This window comes from Phascolarctos cinereus, unplaced genomic scaffold (genome assembly GCF_003287225.1).
Source record: "Phascolarctos cinereus isolate Bilbo 61053 unplaced genomic scaffold, phaCin_HiC Scaffold_1;HRSCAF=81, whole genome shotgun sequence".
Taxonomy (NCBI): domain Eukaryota; kingdom Metazoa; phylum Chordata; class Mammalia; order Diprotodontia; family Phascolarctidae; genus Phascolarctos; species Phascolarctos cinereus.
In genome coordinates, this window is record NW_027555514.1 from 121,906,724 (window position 1) to 121,928,328 (window position 21,605).

The following is a 21,605-nucleotide window of genomic DNA, read 5'->3' on the forward strand; positions in this document are numbered from 1 at the left end:
TTTTTCTCAGTTTTCTTGTTTTATGGTAGAGTAGTCTGGGATCCTGTTTGTAGACAGAAGGGCAGGAATGAGTAGTGTAACATCCAGTAGCATTCTCCAATTACATCAGCTGACCTGGGGGAGGGGGGTAGTCAGAAATCACATCCTCCCCTCCATTACATAGGCATAAAAGAGCGGGTATAGTTAGGGTTGGAAAATTAAGAAGGCTGGAGGAAGTTATATTGACCGAAACAACAAGGGAGAAATGAAAGACATCAGGAAGAAGTCAGAGAGAGTCCATGGAATCCAGACTAGGCAGTTTGTATTTGCTGCAGACAGTGAGTGGGGATGAGAGGAGAGAACTGGACAAGTTTGGGAAGGGTTATTTTTATACTAAAGAATCACAGATTTAATGAAGGAAGGGATATCAGTGGCCATCTAGTCTACCCCCCCCATTTTATAGACGAGGAAACTGAGGCCCAGAGAGGTAAAAGGACTTGCTAAGATCAGGTAAGTGTTAAGTAACAGAACTGGGATTTGAGCCCAGTTCCTCTTGACTCCAAAAATGATGCTCATTCTACTCTGCCGTGTTGCCTTCCACTGAGATGCTTCTTATAGGTAAGAAATATGGTTTGTAGTATTGGACTGGGGAAAAGTGGGTTTAAATCAAAGCAGAGTGGAATTAAAACTGAATAAAGAAGGAATTTAATAGTGACAATGTGGAAGAGCAACCGGGCCTGAGACAAATCTTTGGAGAACTGGCAGATTTGACAACAGGCAAAGAGGGAGTTGGAACGAATAAGGCACAGCACCTGGAGAACTTAGGAAATAAAGGTCTAGGAAAAAGGTCAGGTTGGGTTTTATTGTTTTACTCTGGCCGAAAATTATTGTGTCTGACAGATTAGCTAGAGGCAAAGTCAAAGGATCAGAGTGGAGCAAGAAATAACCTCCAAAGATCATCTAGTCAACCCCCTCCCTTCAGGCAAGTATAGGGAGACAGATCTTGCAGTCATCTGTGTTTGGAGAGCAGGTTAAGTCACAAGAGCAAATGAGATTAGCTAGAAATGGGTATAAGGGAAAGAGAGCCATAAAATGGATTAGAGAAGATAAAGGAAATAATTAAATGAAAGGAAGCAAAAGCAATAAAATCAGGGACAACAGATACAGATACTTATTCAGGAAATGTAGGCTTTCTAGCTCGTCACATCATTTCCCCTTTCCTTCCAATGTTTAGTTTATCAGACCAGTTGTCCCTTCCTCTCCCCCAGCACCCACTTCTTCCAGAGTGTTGAAATAACCAAGTAGTTTTTCATCCCAGTGTAAGCCCAAGAAAATGCTCTCTCCTCCCATCCCAGTAGAAATCCACAGTGGTTGAGCACTGGGTGTTGGTGACGTGGATTTACAAGGAAGCATCGATGCAGAGTTTGTTTGGCCACTGATTCATTTTGTGCTGTTTTGTGGAATTCTACTGGGAGCTCCAAACAGAGAGTGTGTATGCATCTGCAGAGGGCTTCAGTGTAAAATCGATTTAGTTGAATAGTGCTACAGCTGAGGGTTTTTTCCCTCCTTCTCTCTCTCTCCCTTTTTCTTCCCCTTTGAGACTGGTTACTTTGATTCTTGCCGAGTTTCCCCACCCATGTCAATTTAGCAAGAGGACTATGATTACTATAATTGCAGAAACTTTCTCTTTAATAGGCACATATCACTTTGTCCTGGCCTGGGTTGGGGAAAATATCCTCTTCTATGATCTCTAGGTTAGCTTTCTTAAAAGTTGCTTAAAGGTCTTATATTAAGATGATGTTAAATAGTCACATACTTGGGGCAACGGTGGGGAGAGGAGATTGAATCTCTTTCACTCAGCTCCACAGCCTCCCTGACCTCAACCCCCCAAGTTGAAAAGGGAACCAAGAAAAAAATGGTATGGCAGGTAAATGGAGGCCAACTGACAGTGCACCAGGGGAGCGGATCAGGGACTAGAGAGAAAGGGAAGAAAGATGCTTCAGATGGGTCTCTGGTAGTCATACCAGTTCCAGTCTTCCAGTTTAGCTCTCCAGTCCACTGTCACTGACCCATCTAACAGAGTCTGATAACCAATTTGCTTCTGTTCCCTGTATGAACGTGTGTGTGCCAGTACCTGACTGCTGTTCCCTGCATTCTTTCCCTGCCAGCTCTCAGAAAGGAGACAGGAATTAGAAAACTGGGTTTCTAAATCCCCATTCTGCTGTTAAGTAACTATGTGACCCAGGATATGCAGTTCTGCCTCCATGTACCTATTTACCACCAGTAAAATGAGGGAAGGCATCTTAACCTTTTTGTGTTATGGGACACTTTGGAAATCTGGTCAAAGCCTTTGGACCCTTTCTTGGAATCACATTTTCGTTAATTGAAGGGTATGCTGAATTTTAGTTAGAAGTTAGTAAAATTAACGATGTACTTTTTGCCATCCCCTTTCACAGACCCATAGAAATCTATCCATGGATTTCAGGTTAAGAATTGCTGCATTTCAGTTAAATTCTATGATTCTAAATGGCACACATTTGCCTTTCCAAATTTTATGTGTGCATGTGTGTGTGTGTGTATGTATGTATATATGTATATATATACACACATATATGTAATGTAATATGTATATGTGTGTATGTATGTATATATGTATATATATACACACATATATGTAATGTAATATGTATACATGTTAAATATACATAAATATTAAAAATCTCAGTTTCCTCATTTGTAAAATAGGGATAATATATATGCTACAAATGTGTAGGCTGTTAGGAGCAAAGTGCTTTATAAAACTTAAAACTCTATATATTATATAAGTAATATGTACATGTTACATACATATAACATGGATATATGCTATATAATTTATGTAATAAGTACATCTTACATACTTTAAGTTATATATTATATATGTATATTTATATATTATGTATAGTTTGTAATATATGGATATGTACTATGTGATATATGTAATCTGTACATATTACATTATTCATATATAGTTTTATAAAGCTACATATAGCTTTATAAAAGTTAAAACTATATAGATGTGCTTTATAAAGGTACAAGTCACTTAACCTCATTTGGCTCAGTTTCCTCATCTATAAAATACATTAGAGAAGGAAATAGCAAACCACTCCAGGATCTTTGCTAAGAAAACCTCAAATGAGGTCATGGAGAGTTGGACATGACTGAAATGATGAAACAACAAAATATATTAATAAAGTTTTATAAAGCGCTTTGTTCCTAACAGCCTTCACATCTATAATGCATGTATTATCTATATTTTACAAATGAGGAAACTGAGGTTTATAAAAGTTGTGATAACTCCTTCATGGACATAGCTAGTCACATTGTGATCCACAGATGATTTCCAGGTCATATATTTTTTGTTTCTGAGAATGAAGAAATTAGTATCCATTAGAGTATCACATAAAATGCAATGGCCATTATTTGTTAATGAAGACATGAGCTTTGATTCTTCCAAAGTTGATGCTCTTTATTCATTGAAAGAACACGAGCTCTACAATCCAAGTAACTGGGTTCAAATTCCACCACTGCCTATGTGATCATGGGCCAGTCACTTAACCTCCCCAGGCGTCAGTCTCCTTACCTGTAAAATGAGGAAGTTAGATTAAATGTTCTCTGAGGTCTCCAGGTCTAGATTTATGATCTAATAATCTATTTACTGTATTCATTTTGCCACTTGTTACCATGACACATTCAAGAGAGAGATGGATAAGACTATATTGAAAATAGTCTTCAGACACAGGATGGAGTTTTCTGTTTGGGTTTTTTTTTTTTTTGGTTAGGCAATGGGGGTTAAGTGACTTGCCCAGGGTCACACAGCTAGTAAGTGTTATGTGTCTGAGGTCACATTTGAACTCAGGTCCTCCTGAATCCAGGGCCGGTGCTCTATCCACTGCGCCACCTAATTGCCCTCAGGATGGAGTTTTCTGCTTGAAACTAAATGGCTCATGAATTAAAGGTAGTTGAGCAAGAATGAGCATGATGTATCCATGGATGTTGAGAAGACCATTTGTCTAGAGAAAGCATGCTCTTGATAGGGAGTAACAGCAGGTATAACTGCATAGGTAGCTGTGTAATTAAGCCAGTTTTTCCAAGGTTTTTAATGGAAAGTGAGAACTTTGGACTTGAAATAAACAGTCATTTGGGAGTCATTTTAGGTTATTAAGAGGGAAAAAAACATGAAGAAAATTCTAGGAAAATTTATCTGGCAGTTATGGATAAAATAGATTGAGTAACAGAAAGACTGAAGGGGGAAAAAGCTATTGTGTCTTTTCTAACAAGCCAACCGTGAGAGCTTACACTAGGTTTCAAAAAATCAACTTCACAATTATAAGATGAGAGAAACATAGTTAGATAGCAGTTAGTCTGAAAAAGGTCTGGGGGTTTTAGTGGATTTCAAGTAAATTATCAGTGAGTTGAATCATGTGCCAACTAAAATAGTTCATGCAATCTTGGGTGACCTTAATAGGAATAGCTTCAGGAATAGATAATTGTCCTTTTGTATTCTGCCGCAGTCAGACCATATCTGAAGTATGATGTTTAGTTCTGGATGCCATGGTTTAATAAGGGTGATAATAAGCAGGAAAGAATAATTAGGGGAGTAACCAGATTTGTGAAAGACTTTGAATTCAAGTCATATGGTGATCAGTGGAAGGAGCTAGAAATGTTTCACTGGGAGAAGAGTTTTATGGAGAACATGATGGCTATTTTTAAGCATTTGAAGGGCTGTTACATGGAAGAAGGATTACCTTTGCTCTGTTTGGCCCAAGAAGATGGAAATATGAATAATGGGGGAAAGTTGGAAAGAGGTAAATTTGGACTTGGAAAACATCCTCACAATCAGAGCTGTCCAAAAGTGGAATGGGGTTGCCTTGAGAGTGATGGGTTGCTTTCATCAGAGGTCTTCAAGCAGATTCTGGATGTCTGTTTGCCTGGCATGTTGTAGTGGAAAAATCCTTTGGAGTATATGATGACTGAGTTCTCTTATAACTCTAAATTCTGAATTTCTGAGGCAATGAGACAGTCTAGGGTGGTTGCAATGTAGGAAGATTGAGAAAGAGGTGAATCTCGTGACATTTTAAAAGAAAAATTGATAGGCTTTGGAGACTATCTGAGTATATGGAATGAAGTGGAGATGAGTCAGAGATAACTCAACTTGCAAATTTAAGTGATTGAAATAAAGGTGGCACCATTAGTAAAAATGGAGAAGTTGGGAGGAGGTGCTGCTTTGGGGAGAAACATGTTCAGTTTCAGAGGTGTCATTAAAATTACCAGCAGGACATCATTCAAGTAGAAATGTCTAGTAGGCAGTTGGGAATAGGTACTGGGTGCTGGATGACAGGCAATGGCTATAACTGGGGGTGGAGAGGTCATTAGCATAGCAACCTTACTTGAAGTCATGGGCAATCATGAGTTCTTGAAGGTGAAGAGTATAGAGAAAGATGAGAGGGTTTGGGATTGATAGGTCTGTACAAAGATGGAATATACTTCCTTGGGAAATGCTGAATTCCTCATCACTAAAGGTGCTCAAGCAGTGGCTGGTTGACCTCTGAGATACTGTATTCATATTTCAAGTAGGAGATGGACTGAATGATTCCTAAAATCCTCACTAATATTCAAGTTCTTTAATTCTGTATCCTTGTTCTCAGTGTAGTGCTCTAATGCAGTGGTTTCCAAAGTAGGGGCTGTGAAATGACTCCAAGAAGTACGTGATTAACTAGAATTGGAAGATGAATTGAATCCCACCCTCCCAGCAATAGCCACACACACTTAGGGATACAGGTTCGGAAAGTTTTTTTTACTGATTGGGGTATGCGATCAAAATATTTGGAGGACATTGCTTTAACTAAAAGATCCAGTCAAAAGAGAATGTCACACACACACGCACTCCAAACACACAATAAAAGCTAATAGGGGAGTACAAGAATGTTCCCTGTCTTTGTCAGGTCATTGGCAATCACTGGTAAACGATTGTCTAATGTGACACCTGAAAAACTGAACTTGGTTCTTTTATTTCTGCTTATCTGGTTGACTGAGCAGAAGGATCTCAAGAGTCACTTGACTAGTTCTTTTTTGGTCTTCCCAGCCACCAGTGCATTCCCCTCTGAGATTACCATCCATCTACTCTGTATCTATCTCGTATATACCTATCTTCATGTTTGTCTCCCCTATTAGAATGTAAGCCCCTTGAAAGTAGGGATCATTTTTGTCTTTTCTTTGTATCCCCGGTGCTCAGCACAGTACCTAGTGCTTAGTAAGAGTTTAATAAATGCTTATTGACTGATTGACTGACCCATTGCACTCACAGCTAAGTCCATAACTAATTGTATTAATCTCGTACTTTTAGGAGGACTATGACTTTGAAACCTATAAACTAACTATAGGCATACCTTGGAGATCTTGTAGGTTTGGTTCCAGACCACTGCAACAAAGCAAATATGTATTTGTAATAAAGTGAGTCACATGAATTTTTTGGTTTTCCAGTGCATACAAAAGTTATGTTTATACTATACTGTTGTCTTTTAAGTATGCAATAGTATTATATATAAAAACAATGTACATATCTTAATTTAAAAATACCTTATTGCTAAAAAAAAGTGCTAACCATCATATGAGCTTTCAATGAATAATCTTTTTGCTGATGGAGGGTTTTGCCTCAGTGTTGATGGCTGCTGACTGACCAGGGTGAAGTGACTGTGGCAATTTCTTAAAATAAGACAACAATGAAGCTTGCCACTTCAATTGATTCTTCTTTCCACTTGAACACTTGGAGGCCATTGTAGGGTTATTAATTGGCCTAATTTCAATTGTGTCTCAGGGAATTTGGAGGCAGGAGGAGAGGGAGAGAGATGGGGACAGAAGATCAGCGGAGCAGCCAGAACATACACAACATTTATCAATTAAGTTTGCAATCTTATATAGGCCTGGTTTGTGGTGCCCCAAAATAATTACAATAGTAACATCAAAGATCACTGATCACAGATGATTATAACAGATAAAATAATAATGAAAAAGTTTGAAATATCGTGAGAATTGCCAAAATGTGACACAGAGACATGATGTGAACACATGCTATTGGAAAAATGGTGCCTATAGACTTGTTCAATGCAGGGTTGCCACAAAACTTCAATTTGTAAAAAATGCAATATCTGCAAAATGCAATAAAGCAAAATATGGTCATATAAAGAAGATCTGTAATCTAGTTTGAGCACGTCTGTATGTCATCAATATGCTTCAAAGATAGTCCATTTAGTAAACAAATTTGTTTTCCATAGCTGTGCTGTAGGACACCTCAGGAGGTCTTAAATAGTGTGACTGGTTATGAATGAGGTCATTGACTGTCAATTCCCCAAGGGTGTTTGGTTTCAGTTGATCTCCCTTTTGGTGTTTACATTTCTGGGGGGCAGCTAGGTGGCACAGTGGATTCAGCACCAGCCCTGAAGTCAGGAGGACCTGATTTTAAAGTCAGGCTCAGACCAAACACTTAACACTTAGTAGCTGTGTGACCCTGGGAAAGTCACTTAGCCCCAATTACCTTAAAAAAATAAAATAAATAAAATAAATGCATTTCTTATATTTTTCCAATTGCCTTTGCACATGCTACTTTCTTGGAGAATCCTAATGCTACTTGTGCTTCAAAACATAACTAATATCTCACCTAGTCTAAGAGGTATTCCTTCTCTACTCAGCCCATATTGATTCCTTACCACCAGTTCTCTGAATTTTGGTGCCACTTACATATCACTCAGTTTGATATTCTGTTATTATTGTTGGACCATTGCATAGTAGAAAGAACACTAACAACCTGCTGTGAGTCTCAGTTCTGTTTCTTATTGGCTCAGTAACTTGGAACAATGACTCATTTTATCTTTCTGAGCCTTAATTTTCTCATAAAAAATAAGGATCATAATACATGTACTATCTACCTCATAGGGCTATTGTGAGAAGAGTATATTGTAAACTACAAAGCACCATGTAAATGGGAGTCTTTATTCTCTAGTTCTTTGTTACACATGAGAGACATGTTAGATTGTAAGCTCCTTAAGGACAAGGTTGTACTTTATATCTTTAGTATCCTTCGCTTTGTATACTACAGAACACATAGTAATGTGCTTGATAGAATTTTAGAATATAGCCATTTAGAGCTGCAAGAAATGTTTGAGGTCATCCAATGCAACACCCTTCCTTTACGAATGAGGAAACTAAGGCCTAGGGAGGGAGTAATTCAACTACTTCATTGCTATTTCCCCTATTCCAAATTTTTTTCTCATTCATTCCAAGAAACAGTAAATAGTTTTTTTTATTTCAAGGCTGTTAGACTTTGATTGTCACTTTTTTAGTACTTCTTGTTTCCTGTGTCTGCCCAGATCCTCTTTATATTAATAACAATAGCTTGTTTATAGTGTTGTCGGGTGGCTGAGAGGTAGTGTGATGTAGTGAATGGAAGCCTGGCCTTGGAGTCAGAAAGAGCTGGGGTTAAGTTTTCCTTCTGGTACCTACTTGACTCGTGATCCTAACCAAGTCTTTCAGTCTCTCAGTGGGGCCAGGCAACTCTGAAAACAAGACGCAGAACATTTGCTGATCTGCATTGGAAAAAGGTGGTTCTCTACACGTATGAGATAATTCAATTCAGCGCAATTCAATAAAGATTTATTAAAGGCCTACTAAGGTAGACGCTGAGCTAAGTGCTGGGGATACAAACAAAGACAAATGATAGTCCCTGCCCTCAATGAGGTTCCATCCTAACCGGGAGACAACATACAAACAAATACATAAAAAGCAATCTATGTACAGAATAAATAGGAGATAACTAATAGAAGGGAGACACTGGAATTATGAAGGGTTGGGGAAGGCTTGCTATAGGAGGTGGGATTTTATTTGGGACTTAAAGGAAGCCAGGTAGGTCAGTAGTCAGAGTAGAGGAAGGAGAATGTTCCAAGCATGGGGGACAGCCTGGAGATGAGAGATGATGGAGTATTTTGTTCAAGGAACAGCCAGGAGGCCAATGTCACTGGATTGAAGACTGTGTTGGGGAGTAAGATGCAAGAAAAGTAGAAAGGCAGGAGAGAGCTAAGGTTAGGAAGGGCTTTGAATGTCAAAGGGAGCATTTTGTATTTATTCCTGGAGGCAAAAGATTTGCCTATTGAGTAGAAGTTGAATGGGGGGCGGCTTGGAGTGCCATGATCAAACCTTCATTTCAGGAAAATCACTTTAGTGGCTGAATGGAGGATGGATTGGAATGGGGACAGACTTGAGGTAGGCAGACCCACTAGTAGGCTGTTGCTATAATCCAGGCATGAGGTGATGAAGTCCTGTACCAGAGTGGTGGCAGTGTCAGTGGAGGTAAGGGGGCATATTCAAGAGCTGTTGCAAAGATAAAATTGGCAGTTCCTGGCAACGCTTGAATATGACTGAAAAGAGATAGTGAAGAATCCAGGATGGCTCCTAGATTGAGAGCCTAAGGACTGAGAGGCTGTTGTTACCCTCTTAGACCCAAACATGGTTTGTTACTTTAATAAGCATAGTAAAACTGTAGAACAGATGGCATAGTGGATAAGAACAGTGGACCTGGGGTCAGAAAGATCTGAATTCAAATATGGCCTCAGATACTTTCTTAGCTGTATGACTCTGGATAAGTCACTTAATCTTTGGCTGTCTCGTTTTTTTCTTCTGTAAAATGTGGATAATAATTGCACCTACCTCCTATGGTAATTGTGAGGATAAAATAAGACAATATTTATAAAGTCCTTTTCAAACCTTTAAGCACTATAAAAATGCTTGCTATTTTTATTGTTATCATCATCATTATCTCTGTTTATGGCTTTATTCAGTTTTACCTTTTTCTACTAAAGAACTACTCAGTCAACTCATGAGGTAGGAAGGTAACTCTGAATTCTCTAAGGCATAGCGTGACCTCTGGCAGGTCCGTCAAACTCAAGGGAAGGTCTTTGAGAATGCGTGTTGTCCAAAGACCCCTTAGTCTAGTTCAAAGAAGTTTATTCCCTGGTTGGCCAAATGGTGACAATTATTTTTGTCATAGAAACTCAAAAATAATCTGCTAAATCATAGTTGGGTTGTGTTTCATATTGCTGGAAGTAGTTCCCACAGCCACAAAATTATAGATTGTTATTGTATTGAAGGTAATTTTACTTCAATTACTGCTATCTACAGACTGTGATTCTCCCTCAGAATAACTTCTAGATGATTTACAGAGATTGTTATTTTAGTGTCAGTGAAACATTTATCCAAGTCAGCAGACCCTTTGCTAAGTTATACAGTTGCTGCCAGATGTTTTTTGAAAGCATGCAACAATGAAGCCAGTCCAAAAGGCAATCCTTGATAATGAAAACAACATTATGCAGTGACATGGTTTATAGGAAAGAGCAATGGACTGGGAGTGGGGAGATCTGGGTTTCATTCATGGGTCTGTCACTTTCTAGCTATATAATCTTGAGCAAATCATTTAATTTCTTTGGGTCTCAGTTTCCTTGTCTGTAAGATGAAGAGGCTAGTAGAATCAGTGATCTTTGAAGTTTCCTTTGGCTTCAAAAGCCTATGAAATGACAAAAAAGAAAAACATGTACTAGAAACTTTAATTTATCTTAACATATATGAAAATATTCACGAAGTTACAGGGCATAACAATATCATGCTCTCAAAGATGAATACTTCTTGGAGAAATGCAGGACTTTGTTTTATACTGTATAGACTGGGTTTCTTAGAGCCCATAGTGGATTGGAATTACCCATAGCCAATTTGTTTTTTTCTGTCTGGGAATATTGGACTTCTTATTGATATGAGTTGTGGTTGCTTCTCCCTGGCTCTGTCACTGTCTCTTTCTGTCTCTCTAGCTTTGTCTCTGTCTCTCTCCCTTCCTCCTTCCTTGTCTCTCTCTCCCTCCATCCTTCCCTCCTTCTCTTCTTTTTCTTTTTTTGTAATGAGTTCAATTGTCCATTTCGTTGTCACAAGCAGCTAGTTGGCACAATTTGATAGAGCACTGGGCCTGGAATTAGGAAGACCTGAATTAAAATCTGTCCTCACACATGAGTTACGTCACTTTACTGTTCTCAGCCTCAGTTTTCTCATTTGTAAAGTGGAAATAATAACACCTCCCTCCCAGAGTGATTGTGGGGATCAAATAAAATATTTGTAAAGTGCTTTGGACAGTATTTGGCACACAGTAGGCACTTAATAAATCCTTCCTCTCCTTCCCTCCCTTAAACTCCTCTTACTCCGCAATGTTTAGGAAACCACTCCTGCCAAGGGAACTAATAATATAGAAATATCTCATTAGTCCAAAATTCCCTAAATTGGTTCCTTAAACCAATCTTTTTTGCTCTGTTCAAGGGAGTCCTCTGACTAAAAAATTTCCTGTATGTGGACTTTGGGACAATTCTGATGAGGACAAGTGGGAGCTTACCTTTAGATTATCTGTCAGAAAAAAGGAGTTTATTGAGCAAATTAACGATGTGAGTAAGATTTAAGAGATGGTGTGGGAATCTTTAATATATCTGAGAATAATTTTCAAGTAATTTAGTAATGTCAAATATACACACCAAGAATGCTAATTATAAACAATTTATTGTCCATTTATTAAAGCACATCTTCTAAGATGTCTACTATGTGATACTTTGTTAGCCTAATTTCTTTCATTTATTCAACAGACATTTACTTAGCGGACAAAGATATGGATTAGGTACTATGTTAGTGAATACTTTGAGTGGCCATATGCACTTGAAATGGAAAATATTGCTTTTCTGTTTTTAAAATTCTGAACAGCAATCTTTATGAACACCAGTCAAATACCCAAGAAGATATGAAAACCATTGTACATAAAGAAACATAAACTACCACCTACAGTTAAATATGAAACAAAAAAAGCTGTATATTGTGTATAGATGGGATTGGCAGCTAGAGGCATAGTGGATAGAGAGAGGCACTTGGAATCAGGAAGAACTGACTTCCAATCTTGCCTTAGATACTGAATAGCTGTGCAGTCCTGGGCAAGTCACTTTATAGCTCTCAGCCTCAGTTTTCACATCTGTAAAATGGGGATGATAATAATAGCACTTACCTCATAGGGGGTGTCAGGAGGATCAAATGGAATAACACAAAGCAGTTTGGAAGCCTTAAAGTGGTAATTACATGCTAACATCATTAACAAGATAGCTACAACATCATGTAACAAATCACCTTAATTTTGATATTATCCCTATGATTCTTTTTTTATATAATTTTAGTCAGTATGTATATACTTTTGTTCTAATTCTGTTCCCTCTACTCTGCATGTAGTCCTGTATGTCTTTGTATTATTAATATTTGACATTTTTATGATACAATAAATTTCCATTGCATTCACATACTACATTTTTATCCATTTTCCAGAAAATTGCATTTCTTAAAGAATAATCTAGAATTCCCACTGTTCCACACACAATTCTTCATTACTTTATCCAATACATATTCATGCATTTATCAAGTATCCTCTATGTGACCAGGATAGTGCCAATTAATGAAGTCTTACTCTTAAGATAAAATAAATTAGGGGGAAAAAAACTTTGGCCTTTTTTTCTTAAAAAATATAGAAACTACAGTGATCCCAGAAATTTATAACAAATTACTATAAATTTATAGTAAAGAAAATGAAGCAAAAAAAACCCAGCAAAGGTACTTCTAAAGATGATGTCCCCTTTCTCAAAGACAATTAATACTTTTGTGGAAAATGGAAGGGAAGTTAAGAAACTTCCATTTGTTTCCTTCAACCACTGCTAAATTCACTTCTAAAACAAAAGTTTTCAACATGCAACTAACCCCAATGAGAAAAGAAGCTTGTAGTTAAAGAACAGTAAGTTCTGTAGCTATGCCAACAGAAAATTACTGAGAGAGGTCAATCTAGCTTGCTTTCTTTATTCATGTTAATAACATATTGTGAAATAGTCCACATTTACTGGGAAAAAAATAATACTTCAAGGAAGAAGGGTCAGCTTGACAGTAGGTTTGATTGTGTTAACCCTGTGTATTACACCTTAAAAAGAAATCACAATTAGAAACTTTGTTAACGAAGCCCATCTTTAATTTTTGTCTGGGCCGGGGTGTTCCAGATCCAACAGGGCTGTTGCTTTTGTGTGAAAAAATACAGTACTAGAAATATCAACGATTTTATAGGACATGTTTCAAATTCAACAAGTATGTTATCAAATACTTTGCACACGCAAGTCACTGTGTTAGGCTCAGAAGATACAAAGGCAAAAATGGCATTGTTCCTGCTCTCAAGGCCCTTACATTCTCCTGAGGGAAGTAGGTCTTCTAGATGGCAAAGACAAGTTAAAACAAGGAACTCCTGGAATTTGTGTTTGCCAGTGAAAATGACTTAATGGAACTGGGTTGGGCATTTTCTTTGAACCGATCTCTTGTGCTCTGCTCAGGAGAGGACTTCTCCATTATGTGGACAGTAAAATTGACTGGCTAGGTAAGGATATAAGATATTCCTCAGATTCTGCTGAGCTGATTATTGTACCGGTGATATAATAGCCTGAAATACATCCTAAGGACTCTGGCCTCAATCCTGAAAATCCTCAGCTTTAATCCAAGGGAATCCAAAGGTTGACAAGAGTTTCCAGTATACCATTTCCCCCCTCTTGTCCCACAGGGGTGCTGACTTGGTAAAAGTCATTCTGCCTATGCTCTAAGCTGATGAAATCAAAGATAGCCTCAGAAAATTATTGCTGACTTAAGATCATAGGCTTTGTTTTTTAAAATTTTGAGTTCTAAATTTCCTTCCTCCCTCTCTCCCCAGTCATTGAGAAGACAAACAATTTGATATAGGTTATACATGTGCAGTCATGCAAAACATATTTCCATATTAATCATGTGGAAGCAAACACAGATCCCTCTCCCCCCCAAAAAAACCAAGAAAAATAAAGTTTTTAAAAAGTATGCTTCAATCTGCATTCAGACCCCATTGGCTCTTTTTCTGGAGATGAATAAGATTTTTCATCAAAAGTCCTTCAGAATTATCTTGGATCATTGTATTGCTGAGAATAGCTAAGTCATTCACAGTTGATCATCCTACAATATTGCTGTTACTGTGTACATTGTTCTTCTGGTTCTGCTTATTTCACTTTGCATCAGTTCATTTAAGTCTTTCCAGGTTTTTCTGAGAGCATCTTGCTAGTCATTTCTTATAGCATAATACTATTCCATCACAATCATATACCACAACTTGTTCAGCCATTGCCTAATTGATGGGCATCCCTTCAATTTCTGATTCTTTACCACCATAAAAAGAGCTACTGTAAATATTTGTGTACATCTAGGTCCTTTTTTCTTTGCTGTCTTTGGGATACCAATCTAGTAGTGGTATTGTTGAGTTAAAGGATATGCGGTTTTATAGGTCTTTGGGCATTGCTCTCCAGAATGCTTGAATTAATTCATAACTCCACCAACAGTGCATTAGTGTCTCAACAACCTCATTTTACAAATGGAGAGGCTGAGGCCCAGGGTGGTTAAGTGACTTTTTCAAGGGTACACAGGTAATAAAATGTCAGAGGTGAGCTTTGAACTCAGGACCTTTGAATCTAGATGCAGCCCTCATCCATTTACTTCTCATTTCTGTATCAGTAAATCGAAGGAAGAGGCAGCATGGTATACCTAAAAAATCCTGGATTTAAATTTCAATTTTGTTGCTAACTACCTCTGTAAAATTGAGCAAAGGATTTTACCTATCTAGGTAAATCTGTGAAATGAGAGTGTTGTATGAGATGGTTAGTAAGGATATTCCTTGCTTTAGATACTAACTATTGTTATAATACCGTACAAATCAGAAAGCGAAATATTTTTATGATTGGGTAGAATATTACATTTGTTGAATCTGGACAGGAAGGGGCTAGGGGGAAAGGAGTGAGATTAAGAAGTTTTCTAGTTGTTTTTTTTTAATGACTTTCATTCCATTCCGAGTTCCTAAGGAGGTAGTGAGTAAGAGTAGATAACAAACCGAGAATGCTCTTCCCTCTCTAATCTCCATTTTTCTTCTTTCTCTTCTTGTTCTCTTTCCCCTCTTCTACCTAAATGCAAAACATGTTTATTAGCAGAAGAGCATCCAACTTGATTTTGCTCACCACGAGTCATGAATGTAACAAGTAGCATCCACGTTTCAATGTTAGGGTGTTGGTGGAATGTTTTCTCCTACTCCAACACTCCCCCTCCCCAGATATTTAAGACCTCTGGAATTTTCTTCCTATCTTGTTTTAAGGGGAGTTTGGGTTAGCTACCTCCTAGGGCACAGTTCAAGCCTCATCATGTCTTCAGTCAGTTATTTACTTCTTGGCAGGGGAAGAATGACCAATGAAGCTGTGGTTAATAAATAATTGAAATTTAGTTTCTTACAACTTATGTATGACCCTAGTTACTAAACAGCAGCCTCTTTATTTTAGAAAGAAAAGATTGAGATTTACTAATTTGGACTCAAAAAAACTAACATTTCAGTATTCAAATCCCATCTCTTACACTTATTGGTTTCATGACCATTGATTGGCAAGTCGTTTAACCTCTCTTAACCATAGATTCCTCATGTGTAAAATGAGAGTAATGGCATTTGTGGTATTGACCTCACAGGGTAGTTGTCAGGCTCAAATGAGATTGCAGGATATCCCCAAAGCCACACCTTATATAGATGAAAAGGCCTTTGCAATCTTTATAATAACATATAGTACTGATGACAGTATCTTGAAAGACATTTCTGTTCTGCCCAGGGAATTTCCACTTAGCATTTTTCCCATTAATCTGCAAGCTTTTAGGGCAAGGATTGTCTTTTTTTTTTTTTTGTACCCAGAGACCTTAGCACAATGCCTGGTACATAGTATATACTTAATAAATCCTTGCCATTGATTTCATGTCATTCTGCATTTTGTGGGTTTAGAGAACAAGTTCAGGGGACCCTCTAAAGGCTAAAGATGTAGAACCATAAAGGTGAAATGTGAGATCTTTTGATCAATTATGTTACCAGTCCAACACTAAGATTGGATGTCACAGTGCAAGAAAAGGAAACCAATGTTAGTTGTCTTACTTATTATAAAAAAAAGCAGTTATTGAACTCACCGCATGTGTGAAACTTGTTTCCTTTTCATAGATTAATATCTGAAATATATGAGATACATGGAAGTTATTAGAATATACAATTTATTTCTGGGAACTGCCTTGAGTGACTTTTGCCATAGGACTGTCAGGAGAAAAATATTTTCTGCCCTTTTTTGGAGGGGACTGGACCTACCTGTGATTTCCTTATTATAGGGAATTCTCTCTATTAATTCAGATTGGGCCACCTGCTCTGTAATTCATATTCATAGAGAGCTGCCTACTGAGAGTTCTGCCTACTTTTCAGGGTCACACAGCCAACATATATATAAAACATGGGGCTTAAAGTTGGTCTTTCTATCTCTAAGACTAGCTCCCCATCCACTTTGCAATGATATCTCTTATTTTCTATCTACTCTGATCTATTAAATTCATTTTATTCTTTACTATCTATTCGGCCAACCTAGTATATAATTTGAACTCAAAGAATCTAAAGAGATGAAAATAGGAGTCTGTAACTGAGTTATATTTAATATATGAAAATAATACTACTGACCCACTTTTAGTACGACCTGCACTCTGATCCATTTCCCCAGCTGTGAGGTTAGGCGGTACTGAATTGTCATCTATCTATACCTGGTTACTGTTTAGCAAGAAATAAAGATAAACTGAAGCGCAAAGTTCCCAACATTATCAATTTATTAGCAAAGCTATCAATTGCCAGTAAATTGGACCCAAGGCTCCTCAGTAGCCAAGGATATTCATGACAGAATATAGAGCATTCTTATACTCTAAAGACAGGAACTAATTAAAATATGTATTCATGAGATTAATAATACTCATTAATACATGTTAATAGAATTTACAGAATAAGGAAGTATGACAGGAATAGGGAATTAAACTGATTTATAAGATTTGCCTTAGGGGCATCCCCATGTGACTAATGATCCATTATTAAGAAACTTTTGTTGGTGTTCAGTTGTTTTTCAGTTGTATCTGACTCTTCATGACCCCATTTGGGGTTTTCTTGGGAAAGATACTGGTGTGGTTTGCCATTTCCTTCTCTAGCTCATTTACAGATGAGGAAACTGAAGTGAATAGGGTAAAGTGACTTGCTTAGAGTCACATAGATATTAAGTATCTGAGGTCAGATCTGAACTTAGGAAAAGGAGTCTTCCTAACTCCACACCTGACACTCTATCTGCTGTGCCACCCCACTGCTTTATTAAGCAACTTACAAGAGTGTAAATCATTGCTGCAAGGACAGGAAATCTCAGCTTTGAGAAATGTACAGAATGTTCTATGGTCACTTTCTTAATCCCGTTTCTCAGACTTGTTTATCAGTCAGATTATGGGGAATTTAGCAATTAGCCAACAACCTGCTAGCCTGCAGAGGGTTGCATACACACTTCTATTTCTCCAAAATTGAAATAACTTAACTAACATTGCCTCATATGATTTCAGAGCAAAATTACAAAGTTAATTGAGGTTTGAGTAGTAAAAGCTGATTTGGAATTCTTATTATGCTGAGGATCAAGTCAAGAAGTATTTACTAAAACACCAAATACTAGACGCTGTGCTAAGCACTAAAAATAAATACAGCTCCTGTCCTCAAGGAGCTGCATTCTAATAGGGGAAAGTAACACATCAAAAAAGAGCTGGGCGGGGAGTATAGTTGGACAGAAGGTACCGATATGAGGAGAGATATACATGGCGCAGAAAAAAAGTTCTGAGAGTAAAGAGGGAATGGAGCCTGGAACAGGGTGAAGGCATGAACATGGCTGGCCTGGATACTTTTAAAATAAAGGCTACAGGAGAAATTGACCAATCAGAGGGAGGGACTGTAAGGGCCTAGGGATGTTCCAGAGTGAGAAGGCCCCAGTGGCCAATTAATTTCCTAGGTGGGAAGGATTCTTTGACATAGGGGACTGAGATGTCCAGAGAGTCAGGAATGGAGACCAGAAAGGAAGGAAAACATGGAGGATCAGTGGTGTTCATCCGAAAGAAAGCTGTCTGGGGCTCAATATGACATCTTTAACTATAGAATAACATTTTTCTTTGTGGAAATCTAGATGGGTACTGCATATTGCTTTATATTAACCCACTTGGCTAAGTGACCCAAACTTTTTAGTCACAGGATAAGTATATAGAGAACTTTTATTCAATCAACATTTTATTTAGTGCCTATTTGCCTTCTATTGTAGACTAAAGAAAAGAAAAGCTACAAAAGGAGCTGAGGACTTAATACTTACACATATGAAACAGAAAATGAAACAAGATAGAATTTCAAATGCAGGCCAAAAAATATTTTAAAGACAATATGTAGTATGTGAATAAAAGCAGAACCAGTGTGAGTGGGAAGTATCAGCAAGGCTTCATGAAGAGAATTTGAAACAAGTCTTTTTTTGTTTTGTTTTGTTTTTGCTAGGCAATGGGGTTAAGTGACTTGCCCAAGGTCACACAGCTAGTAAGTGTTATGTGTCTGAGTTCAGATTTGAACTCAGGTCCTCTTGAATCCAGGGCCAGTGCTCTATCCACTGCACCACCTAGCTGCCCCTCAAACAAGTCTTAAAGAAAAAAAAAAGCATAATTTGGTTAGATAGGGAGGATGTATCCTGTAGAAGACTAGGAAGAACGAAAGCAATGAGGTGGAAATCAGAATGTCCTTTGCAGCAGATAGAAAGGAGACTGTCCAGAATGAAGGATGATAGCTGTTGTTTACCTGTTTAACATGTTACAGTAGATAGCCCCAGACTTAAACCACAATCTGAATTCTGGCACTGCGGTGAGAACTCAGATAAATCATTTAACCATGGTCTCAATTTTGCCTTCCATAATTGTTGTCCATCCTTCATTCTTGAAGAGGACCAACGAGATCATGAATAGGATGTTCTGACTTGTGAATGAATTGGATCTGTGTGAGGCAGGGGAGCTGATTCAATCGCTCCCAAGGTTGGATCCCTGGTTTGCTGGATAGAAAAGCAACATGCTGTCATGGAGAGAAAGCAGAAATCAGAGTGAGAGGGGCAGCTAGGTGGCACAGTGGATAGAGCACTGGCCCCGAAGTCAGAAGGATGTGAGTTCAAATCTGGCCTCAGACCAAATGCTTGACACTTACTAGCTGTGTGACCCTGGGCAAGTCACTTAACCCCGATTGCCTAAAAAGAAAAAAAAAAGAAAAAAAAGAAGAAGAAATCAGAGTCAGAAAAACCACTTAATTAGCCACTTAAGACATATCACTGACCAGTCCTGGCTCTGTTAGCCTAAGCGAGTTAAGATTTAGAAGCTGCTGGACCTGGAGGCTGCTGGAGTCAGGAAGAGCTGAGTGTTCAAATTTAGCCTCAGCCACTTACTAGCAGTGTTACCCTGGGCAAGTCAGTTAATATCTCTCAGTCTCAGTTTCCTCATTGGTGACGCTGTTGGGGATTTTCTTGGCAAAGATAGTGGAGTGGTTTGTCATTTCCTTCCCATTTTACAGATGAGGAAACTGAGGCAAATAGGGTTAAGTGACTTGCCCAGGATCTGAGTCCGGATTTGGACACAGAAAGATGAGTCTGCATGACTCCGGGCCCATCACTCTGTCCACTATACCACGTAGCTGTCCTATAATAATAATGATTGTCATTAGTCACATAATGTTTCAGTGCCCCAGGCAGCTTTCTAAGACTTTAAGTTGCAGAGCAGATTCTGACTGGCATTGGTAAAGGAGTTTCCTTGTTGATAGAGTCTTATATCGATGAAAACATGTATTCATTCCATATATAAAAATGACTTCATTTGGAGAGAGGATAAGTATTATAAGATTACTCTGAACTAGAAGCAATTTTGGAGGCCTTCTAGTTCAACCCTTTCATTTTCCAAATAGGAAGACTAAGTCCCAGAGCAGTTAGGTAAAAATAATATTTGTTATACCTACTTTGCCATATTGTTGAGAGAAAATAGCTTTAGAAACTATACAGAGATGTGGGGATATAAGGTACTTATATATGGCTTCACTTTTACTGTAAACAACATATTGTAGGATTATGGTTTTTAATCCATTCTGCAATCTGTTTCCATTTTATGGGAGAGTTCATCCCATTCACATTCACAGTTATGATTACTATCTGTGTCTTTTTCTCCATCCTTTTTCCCCCTATTTATGCTTTTCTTTCTCCTTTTTCCTTTCCCCCCTTCACTAGTGTTTTGCTTTTGACCACTGCCTCCTTCAGTCCGTCCTCCCTTTTATTATCTCTTTCCTTTTTCTTCCCCTTTACTCTTACTGCTTCTTCCCTCCCTTCTTTCCCCTCTGCCTTTTCTTTCCCCTTTTCCCTCCTACTGCCTATAGGGCAAGTTAGATTTCTATACCTAACTGATTGTGTTATACCCTTCTTGAGCCAAATCTGATGAAAGTAAGGTTCAAACAATGCTCCACCCCTCCCTTCTTTCCCTCTGCTGTAATAGGATTTTGTGTCTTTTCCTATAGTGTAATTTACCCTTGTCTGCCTTGTCCTTTCTCAGTACATTTTCTAAGATCAGATTGATCCACTTATTTGGATCCATTTAACCCACTTGATTAAATTTTTTTTATCATTACAACAAAGTCAACTAATATCCACCCTCTTTATGTATACTCCTTTAACAGGTTGTAATAACAGTACAATTCTCAAGGGTTGCAAGTGTCATATTCCTTGTAGGGTTTTAAACAGCCCCCCCCATTAACAACATATTGTATCTTTCTGTCCCATTTACCTTTTTATGTCCTTCTTGAGTCCTGTACTTGAAGATCAAATTTTTTGTTGAGCTCTGGTCTTTTTATCAGGAAAGTTTGGAAGTCTCCATCTTCTCCCTTGAAAAATACCTCCCCACACACACCAAACCTACTTGTTCCAAATATCTCTAAAATTTTTCAACCTTCAAGCTGTCTTTCAGTGCTCCTTGTGAAGTAGACAATTAATAAACATTTGTAATAAATATTAGCTAAATGAATGTTGGTTATAGAATGTTAAAGACTTCATCTACAGAAAATTCTTTTTAAAATTTAAATTTGCTGCCCAGAGGAAGAGGTCAGTATTGACTGCTCATTAACACCTTAGTAGAATTAGTTTTTCATGTTAGTTAGTAGAAAGGCTCTACTTAGTGTCAAAAAATTTTTTACACAGCATTGGGGGAGGGGAAAGGAGCAGGGAGAAAACATCGTCATTCTTTAAAGGCCTTGCATAGTCACTCTTAGTTCTGACGATTCTTCAGTTTCACCAACACACTGTTTGTTTTTCTTTGCATGTTAGTAGAGGCACTAAAGCAATAAAAAATCAGATTTAATGTTAACTAATGCTGGCCACAGTGTTGCAATGACTCAAGATGATAGACTAGAGAAATATTAATCCAGGTTGGTTATTTAATGTCTGCTGTCATTTTTTTTTAGACACTTCATATGAGAAATTGGAGTTCTTTGCTCACAGCAATGAGGCTTCTCAACACCATCTTGGTATATCGAAGGCTTATCTTCATCATCCTCACTCCGCTGCTTTTATTGC

The 21,605-nt window shown here is 37.9% G+C and overlaps 1 protein-coding gene across 3 annotated transcripts in view; it reads left to right on the top strand.

Annotated features, from left to right (window-relative positions):
- The window catches only part of SLC13A1 (solute carrier family 13 member 1), a 110,746-nt gene that overhangs the window by 4,119 nt on the left and 85,022 nt on the right, over nt 1–21,605 (top strand). For 2 of the 3 annotated variants that reach the window (XM_020966356.2, XM_020966357.2), the window contains exon 2: nt 21,494–21,605. This exon is cut by the window's right edge and continues 26 nt beyond it. In XM_020966356.2, coding sequence (XP_020822015.1) covers nt 21,494–21,605 — 112 coding nt within the window. Of the gene's footprint in view, nt 1–21,493 lie in introns of those variants that run through there. The other variant, XM_020966359.2, reaches the window with a different exon arrangement.